The 9,385-nt window shown below is 46.1% G+C and overlaps 1 protein-coding gene across 1 annotated transcript in view; it reads left to right on the top strand.

The window, feature by feature from the left end:
* LOC104528630 (fibrillin-2-like) overlaps positions 1-9,385 on the top strand; it is a gene marked incomplete at its 3' end in the record, with an annotated part of 108,565 nt that overhangs the window by 8,817 nt on the left and 90,363 nt on the right. Inside the window, 1 exon segment of the mRNA XM_010172688.2 lies at positions 8,774-8,856. Within this exon segment, the coding sequence (XP_010170990.2) occupies positions 8,774-8,856 (83 nt within the window).

Below are 9,385 nucleotides of genomic sequence, written 5' to 3'. Positions count from 1 at the left end.
AGGAATGTGGGAAACACCATAAGTCTGGGGCTTTGGTGAGGTCAGAGTCAAATGCTTCTGTTGCCACAGCTGAGTTGAGTATTACAGGTATTGCTGAGAGTCTCCAGAAAGTGATCCATAGCTCAGCAAACAACTTCAGGATGTGCTGAAGCCTCAATACTTCTGTGCTTGCGATATTACCCAGCAAAATAGCTCTTACCACTTCCAAGGTGTGTGACTTCTACTGGTGGTCACAGCAAATTAGCATCTCTGCACCTTGAAAACTGAATTCTTAAAACCAAAAATAATTGAAATCACTGGGATTTGAACTCCTTCCTGAAAGCTAAACAGGGCTGCTCTGCAGAACAAGAGGATGATGTTTCAGGTGGGAAAGATGAAGCTCCTCCTTTGCAGGACTGAGTCATTATCCTTACATTAAACAGGGGGTTCCTGGTTAGGAACAGCTGGTTCCTCCAGTGGTATTGCTCTGCTTTCTCCTTTGCAAATGACTTGTCAAACTGTTTGTTACTTGAACACGTAGAGCCCAGGGGCAGTAAGCTGTGAACATGCAGACAGCACAGTCCTAGGCTTGATAAATCACTGGAATAAATACTTACAGTAGATTTGAGGGATCTGGTAAGTCAAGAATGAGGAGGACACAAATATGCTCCCCTCCAGGCCAAGGATCCAAAAGTCAGCATTGTTTCAAGTCTGTTCTCACGCCATGACACAATCCCAAATCCCTTTGGGTGGAGAGACTCCAGACCAAAAACCACTATCGCATTTGGCAGTAATTATTGTCCCCCTGTTGATCTCCACTGAGGCCAAGGGTGACTGATGCCTGCAATGGTGTTCCCCAGTTATTGTCAGAGATTGTGAGTCCCTGGGGCCCAGCAAAGAATCAGCCTAAGATCAAAACTAAAAAGAATCTTGAATTATATGAAAAATTTCCAGTTTGGTTGGAGAGGTAGGATCATCGTCGCTGGAAAAGCCACGTGCTTAGGTCATAAAAGACTGGAGAATGTAGTGGTGTGGAGTAATTGCTGGAGGTAACTTAAAAATCAGATATTCAAACACGTTCCTTTTATTTGACTCTTTGGACAGGCATGAATTTCATGATAAAAGGAGGGCTGATAATCTAAAAAAGAAACTTCTATGTCTCTTCCCTAAAATGGCTCTTCTGTGGATAGCAGACAGCCCTCCTCCTTGCAGTATCAAATCCAAAATCCTCACTAGCCTGGAATTAGCTAAATTGTCACTGAGTTGGTGAAGTTACAACAAAGGGTAACTCTGAATGGTTTGGAGAAATCTAGAGCTGATGGTCATTCCTAAAGCTGAACAAGAAGTATGTTGAGAATTGGCCAAATCTGTTGCTGGATGGTTTGATTTCCCCATAAATATTTCTACACTGGAACTTGAAGACAGAAAGAAACCTGAAAATAGGGAAGGTAGTGACTATAAACATGCCAAAGGGTTTCCATTTGTCCTGTGTAAGTGGTCAGAATTGCTGCACCCCAAACTGGATGTATTTGCAGAGCAGAAGAGAGATTTTTGTGTCTCTCAAGATACCCAGAGAGTATGAAGAGAGAAGAACAGAAGAAAAAATTAAGAAGATTGGGCAAGCTTAATAGAATCCTAAAATTAGGAGATTGTGCTCGAGCAGAAGAGAGGGAAATAGCTCCCTGGACCTGCTGGCCATGCTTCTCCTAATCATGGGCATGGTCTGCTGCTGTTGTGGATTCCTCCTGTGATGAATCTGTCCTGCTATTTTGAGGACCAGGATCATGGATGGAGTCTCTTATCTCGTGATTATTAGGTTTCTGGCTGGGTAATTAAGCTGTGGTGCTTCTCACCCTGAAATCACCAGGTGTTGATCCCATGTGCTGGTGGGAAAGCTGCTGCTCACCCTTTTGTAAAACACTGGGCTCCAGCCCTGCTACTAGTCTGCACCGTTGTACTTTGGCAGGGTAGGGGGGTGGTTTTTACTGAGTGTTTTGTTTGAAACACTTAAAGAAAAAGGAATTTGTGCTTGGTCACTTGCCTGACTTACATCTGGGACCTGGTGAAAGCACAAGCCATCCTTCTGTTAACAAAGTCTTACTTCACAAAGTGAAGCAGTATGAATTTCTGAGAGCACTTACTCAGTAACCTTGACTTCTTCTCATCAAGAGAGCAAAGATCTGCAAGAGATGTGAAGTGTTGGCATCTCTGCCCATACCAAGAGACTCAAACTGGTCCAAAGAACCATTGCTCAGTGCAGCAGATCCTGGATGAGCTCTCCTAGCTCAGACTCCTTTTCCCATTCAGCAGGGAATATCTTGACAGGCAGTGCTCAGGAGACAGCCACAGCACCAAGGACCTGTTTTCACCCAGCAGGAAGCAGCTTTAGGTTGTATCAAGGAGGTAATTAAAGAACTGTGATAAATAAGGAAAAGGGTCCCTGTGCTCAGGCAGCAGATACCCAGACCAAACTTTTCCAGGCAGACATAAAGAAAGGGATGAGGTGGGAGAAGCATTTGCTGGACCACTGAGCATGCACCAAAGCAGCCTTGTTTCAGGGTCACAGCTCAGGAAATCTCAGTCACTGGACAAAGGTCTCCACTTGGTGAGAAGAGCAGGAAATTGGCCCAAAGTAATGAACTATAGTGACTTCTTCTTGAATTAATATGTTGAATCCCACTGGATGAGGCCAGCGAGAAGGAGAACGTGGGCAGCCAGGGAGCAATCCCTGTGCAGACAAGAGCACCTCTGAGAACTACCCCAGCCCGGGCAAGCCACCAATTTTAATTTGCTTCTGTCTTCCTCTAATTGAAGGAATGGAAATACCACTTGTGAAGGCCAGTGACAACTGAGGGAGGCTGCTTACTGGGAATCAAATCCTGGACTGCTGTTCCTGCTGTCTGGGAAGGACACACTACGTGTAGCCAAGGGTTCATTAGCTGTGGGGCTTGCTGGATGGCAGGAGAAGTCTCCTTGCAGGACACTGCTGTTATTACACGAATCAGCCCTTTAGTGACTGTGCAGAACTTTCTGAAGAAGGTTTGGGGAGTTCATTCCAGCTGGGGACTCCTTCTGCCATGGCTGGAGGAGTGGACAAAGACCCGTGTGCATGTATTGAGGACACAGCTGTGGGTGAGCAGGGTTCTCAGGGTGACTTGACTTAGTTTTTGGCTGGCAACTTAAGGAAAAACTTCTTCACTGTGAGGGTGCCGGAGCCCTGGGACAGGCTGCCCAGAGAGGGTGTGGAGTCTCCATCTCTGGAGATGTTCAAACCCACCTGGACACTTTCTTTTTGTAGGGAACCTGCTTTGGCAGGGGGGTTGGACTGGATGATCTCCTGAGGTCCCTTCCAACCCCACCATTCTGTGATCTGAGCTTGCAAAGTGTTCTCAGCCTGGACTTCACACGCTGTGCTGTCTGCCTTCTCCTACCTTTCACAATGAGAACAATTCTGCTGGGGTCACACGAGGCATCTGACAATAATTGTCAGGACTGAGTCCTTTTGGGCTGCTTGCTCAGCTTGTAGGCAACAATTCATGCTCTAGGCTCTGTCTTTCCCAGGCTGTTAACAGGAACAGGCTGCTGCAGCAACAACCAGATGCTGCTTGTGTTGTGTCCTCACAGGCGGGCTGGCACCCCCAGCCTATGGGCAGTCTTGTGGTGTGGACTGGCTCCCAGTTCTTGCTCATGCCTCTGTCTGGATTTGGGAGGAAGGCTTTTCTCGCTACCAGCCATGGATTTGCACATCACATAGTCACAGCTCTGCTCTGCTCCAGTGGTTTTTGTTTTCTTAGCATCTCCCAATTCTCAGATGGAGCCACAGCCAGCAGGCAACATTTGGTGCCATCAATTGAAATTCAGCCTTATTCTGTCCCTGCTTATCTCTGTAATCCTGCTGTTTATTTAAAGTGAACAAAGAATCAGATGGCTGGAGCACCTCTCTGAAGAGGAAAGGCTGAAAGAGTTGGAGTTGTTCAGCCTGGAGAGGAGAAGGTTTGTTGTGGAGACCTTCTTGAGGCCTTTCTAATACTTGAAGGTGGCCTAAAAGAAAGATGGGAACAGATTTTTTAGCAGGTCCTTTAGTGATAGGACAAGGGGAAATGGTTTAAAACTAAAAGAGGGGAGATTCAGACTGGATAGAAGGAAGAAATTTTTTACAATGAGGGTGGTGAAAGACTGGCCCAAGTTGCCCAGGGAGGTGGGAGAAGCCCCATCCCTGGAAACATTCAAGGTCAGGGTTGGATGGGGCTCTGGTTGAAGATGTCCCCGCAGGGGGATTGGACTAGATGAGCTTTAAAGGTTCCTTCCAACCCAAACCATTTGATGATTTGAAGAGGACACAATGGCCAGCATTGCTCTTCTCTCTGTCCTTTCTCAGCATCACTCTTGGCCGTGCTCACTCTCATTAACACAGCTCTCTTTAGCAGCTGAACTCTTTCAGCCTTTTCCTTGGCTGCACAGAAGGTGTCAAGGGCAGCTCTGCCTCATGTTGGCAGGTCTATTTTTGCATCAGCTCAACCATGAGGGTGGACCAGCAGTGCAGATCATTGCCAGAAAGGACTGGCACCAGCGTGTCAGCTCCTATCTCCACGGCTCTCACACCCGACGGAAGAGTCACACGACATTAGCACCATCTCAGCAGTGTGTCTGCACCGTGTCTGGATCAGATCTTCTTGCTACTGCTGACTAACAAGGAGGCAAAGCTGACAGTGAGTAAAGCTCAAAACCAAACCTCTCTTGATTTTTGAATTCAGGACTGCTTGTTGTGAAGTTTCTTGATAGTCCTGAAATATCTGTGGATTTTGATTATCAGGAATAATCAGAATGTTGTGGGCAAGTTTATTGAATAGAAGTGATTTTTCCTCTCTCCTTGACCTTCCCATTCCTCGGAGCTCTTCACCACAAACTATCATAGAATCCCAGACTGGTTTGGGTTGGAAGGGACCTGAAAGCTCATCCAGTCCCAACCCCCCTGCCAGCAGCAGGGACACCTTCCACTAGACCAGGTTGCTCAAAGCCTCATCCAGCCTGGCCTTCAACACTTCCAGGGAGGGGGCATCCACAACTTCCTTGGGCAATCTATGGTTGCAGTTTTCTGTTTGACAACTAAACAACATGTTTTTTTTTATCCACACCTTGCTGATGAGAACGTGGGTGTCCAGCCTGTATTTCCCAGGACTGAGATAACTGCTGAAGCAATTTTGTCACAACTTTGCTGAGGATGTTATTTTTTTTTTTCTTACAAAACAGCATTCTCCCTACTGAGTTCTTGCTTTGGAATCTTAATTTCATTCTCCCTCTAGGTCATTTCTGTGACACCATTAATTTCAATCCATTCAAAATGAATTCTCCCCCATGTCTTGTTTTGAAATTCTGCTAATTTTTAGCATATGCTTATAAAGATTGAGTTTTAGAGGAACAATTGTGATCTTGTAGTTCAGCCTCCTGTGTACCAGGGTGCCCAGCACTCTCCCAGTATCCCTGTGCGGTGCTTGATGAAATCCTTGTCTGATTGTCTTTTAGAAAGAGGTGATATTTGCCACCATAGTTAAAAAACCCCACTTCATTATCAATTTCATTCAACTTCCACTTTCTTCTGTTTTAGTTTATGGGACTGATGACAAATACTTCTTCCTTCACTCATTTTGACAGAAAACCTCTTGGTATTCTGTCTGATAAAATGGCTGTATAATGTTCTTTAATCTTCAGCAAGGCTTGAACAAGGCTAAGCCCAGGGTGTGAAGACCATCAGTGTACAAAGGTCAATGGTGACCTGTCCTGCGTAGCTGTTCACATCCCTGTGTTGAAAAGGGGGATCAGCAAACAGATTCAGGTGGAAGTCAAACTGTAATATTTGGTGCCTACCGAGGAGTTCTCTGAGCTCTCTGCATTGCATGGAGAGTCCTAGATCAATAAAAGAACATCCATCCATCCATCTTGCATACTGGGAAGCCTGACTTTGGCTTTACAGAGCCTCCATCTTCTCAGAGTGACCTTATCTTCCCAGTTAATGCCAGCCATAGACATATGTCTACTTCTAACTGGAGATTTACACTTCAGTATCGGTGGCAGTACTAACTAGTTTTGTATTTTATCCAACATAATGCAACCAGGAACTTCAACCCAAGGTGTTCCCCCATCTGCAGAGAACCTTAATCCATATCAGCAGAAACAGCTCTGCATTCAAGGTCTCCTTTTAACTTCTAAGCACTGGAGAAGCAACAGATGCCCAGCCTTTTGGAAAACATAGTTTCTTTTGAAATCAAAATACGTATTTCCTCTCTATCTCCAACCATAGCACCAAATTGTTTTAGCAGAGTCCTTGACTCTCTTTGCAAGGCTGATGGAGGAGGTTCCACAGAGCACTGGGCAAAAGCAGGTCATGCAGAAGAACAGTTACCAACAGCCTCCACACAGGTCAAGTTCCTGCAGTAGTAGTGCACTTGTAGTGCTTTAGGGCAGCAGATTCCTTTCCTGGTTGGGAGAGGGTAGTGGATCCCAGAACACTCTGAATCAGTTACACATGAGTCTTCCAGCTTCAGCATGATTGCAGGAGATGCACAGGACACAAAGAAGACCAGGAACTGGTCTGGTGTGCTCTGGGAAAATGAGAACTGGGAAGCAGAGCAGCACCCTACACTGCCCAGAAGGTCACTCAGCATGGTCTGTGCTGCTCAGGGATTTTCTGGTCACCATGAAGAGCAGAAGCTAAGATTGCTTTTACATGGCAACATCACTGCTCAGTAGAGGGTTCCTTAGAGTTTGCTCTCAATCCAGCTCCATGTTTTTATCATTAATGCAAACATTGCCCAGTTCCTTCTTCTTTGGGACAGGATTCTACATCTCCTGCTGTGGAGAGGGGCACCTGCAGCCTATCTGCTGCACATCTGCTGCGTGTCTGCTGCACATCTGCCCACTGTCTGCACACGTGCTGCGCTGCTGCCCTGTCCCTCTTTTGAGTCTGCTGTGCTGGGTCTGTTCTGCACGTCGTCACTGTCACTGCTGTGTGTCCAACTGTCTGTCTGATACATCTGCTCTGCATATCTGCTTTGTTTGCTGGGCATTTTCTGCACGTGTATGTCTGCTTCATCTTTGCTGCATGTCTTTGGTGTCTCCGGTGCATCTCCTGCAATCATGCTGAAGCTGGAAGACTCATGTGTAACTGGTTCAGGATGTTCTGGGATCCACTACCCTCTCCCAACCAGGAAAGGAATCTGCTGCCCTAAAGCACTACAAGTTCTTACCAAAGTCGAGGATGGGATCTGGTAGATGGGTCCTACAGAGCGCTGCTGAGATTGGCTGTTGTGTGCAGGGTGCACAGCCATCCCAGCACCATCCACCTCCCCACTCCTGGCTCGCTGAAGGAACTTGACCTGTGTGGTGAACTTGCTCCAGTCTGCCAGATCCCTACATTTGCTCCCATGCATCATATAGCTGGAGCTATTTCTACAGGTAGCTGTGATGTGCTGGTAGTTGTGGAGGTGTATTTCACAATAAAATGAGTTACAGTGAACATAGAATCACTGAATGGTTGAGGTTGGAAGGAACTTTTGGGGGTCATCTGGTCCAACCACCTTGCTCAAGCAGGGTCACCTAGAGCTGGTTGCCCAGGACCATGTCCAGACAGCTTATGAGTATCTCCAAGGATGGAGAATTCACAACCTCTCTGGGCAACCTGTTCCAGTGCTCAGTCACACACACACACACACACACACACACACACACAGAGTGAAAAAGTGTTTCCTGATGTTCAGGTGGAACCTTCTGTGTTTCAGAAACATCTCAAACTGCAGAGCAGAAAATGCCAACGCTGATTCATTCACATAATCCCCTGCTGTCTGTGCAGTGATGATGATAATTATTATCACCAGCCCCAGGCAATCTACTGAAGTGGTTGATGTAAAAATTAATTAGTAAAAATTAGAATGAGGATATAGACAATTTAGACAATAGATCCTGACAAACTAATCTGATATTTTGCTTCTCTTATCAAGGAAACATGAACATTATGTATGAACATGACATAGAGTTGTGGTTTTCATGTTTTCTTTTGTGAATTTTTCTTGGGAGGTCTGTTGGTTCATGTGTGGATGTGGAGAATGGCACGAGATGCTGTACGGTATGTGCTCAGGCTGGGTTTCCTGCTGTGTTTGCTACATGGCATCGATTCAACCACCCAACAGAAAAATGAAGACAAAGCAAACCATGGGTTGTTGTCTGCTGGACAAGTTGGATTGTACAGGAGTTTAATTGTAGAGTCAGAAAGGAGGAGCAGGGCTTTGTCCACCTTCTGCATAAACAGGACAGCTGAGCTGTGTGCACAAGGGACAGATGTCTTCCTCCTGTCCAGGTTATTGTGACATTCACTTGCCCATGGTCTCTAGGTTTGTCTGCTCTGCAGGGCTCTCTCTTCCCACGTGGAAGTGCAGGTCTCCAACGGGCTGGATCTAACTTTGTGGGTATGGCCCCATGCCCTGGCTTCGTATCGGGGTAGACCTGTCTGTGCCTCAGTTCCTCCCTCCTCTGTATGATTCCAAGAGGGTCACTGTAAGATCAGACCCCTAAACCATTCTGCACAGGGAGGTCAGAAGTCAGTTATTAAAAGATTGCATGGTGGCTCCTTTTGTTGGGAATTAGACATGGCTTGTTCAAACTCACAGCGAGGGAATGGAGTTGGGCAAATTGTCACACAAGAAGTTATTCAACTTCTCTCCTACAGCGCTGGTACATGTTGAATTTATCCAATGGCACTGAACACAAACAGAGGGGGAAAAAAATTGTTTTTAATTTTCAGACCCAATGTCTGTGGCTCGAGGTTCCATTCCTACTGCTGTCCCGGCTGGAAAACGCTGCCTGGAGGGAACCAGTGCATTGTCCGTGAGTATCTGATTTCCTGTTAAGGGCACCAAGGGAACTGACTGCCGTGTGGGAAGGAATGCATATCTCACACTTCCACAGAACATTTCATCATCTGCTGGGACAGGGGCAGCGATTGCTGGAAGTTCTCATCTCTGCTAGTCTTGATTAAAGCAGGGTGGTTGCAATCGGTCCCGTTTAGTCCATGGCCTTTTATCTTCTGCCAAATCGCCACTGTGTTCCTTATTGCTTGACAGTTTGTGTGCCTGCTTTAGAAGATTAACCTCAAAAGAAAGCTATTGGTGACTCCTGAGGAAGTTATTTTAGAGCTGGCTGTTTAGATGAAATCATGTAGTTGGTAGAACAACAGCTAGATGCTGACGTTGGAAACGTGATGTCATGAGACAGTGTCTACAAGTAGGAATTTGCATCTTTCTTTGAGTCACCACCCAAAGCATGATGCTGGTTTAGATAAATCACACCTCTGTTTTAGCAGGTAGCTTTCCTATTTGGATTAGAGCATTATTGTACTCACAAGTGCTGATCTACA

Source organism: Antrostomus carolinensis, unplaced genomic scaffold, assembly GCF_000700745.2.
Source record: "Antrostomus carolinensis isolate BGI_N321 unplaced genomic scaffold, ASM70074v2 scaffold5527, whole genome shotgun sequence".
Lineage (NCBI taxonomy): Eukaryota > Metazoa > Chordata > Aves > Caprimulgiformes > Caprimulgidae > Antrostomus > Antrostomus carolinensis.
Note: the sequence above shows the minus strand (reverse complement) of the source record. Positions and strands in the feature narration are given on the sequence as shown.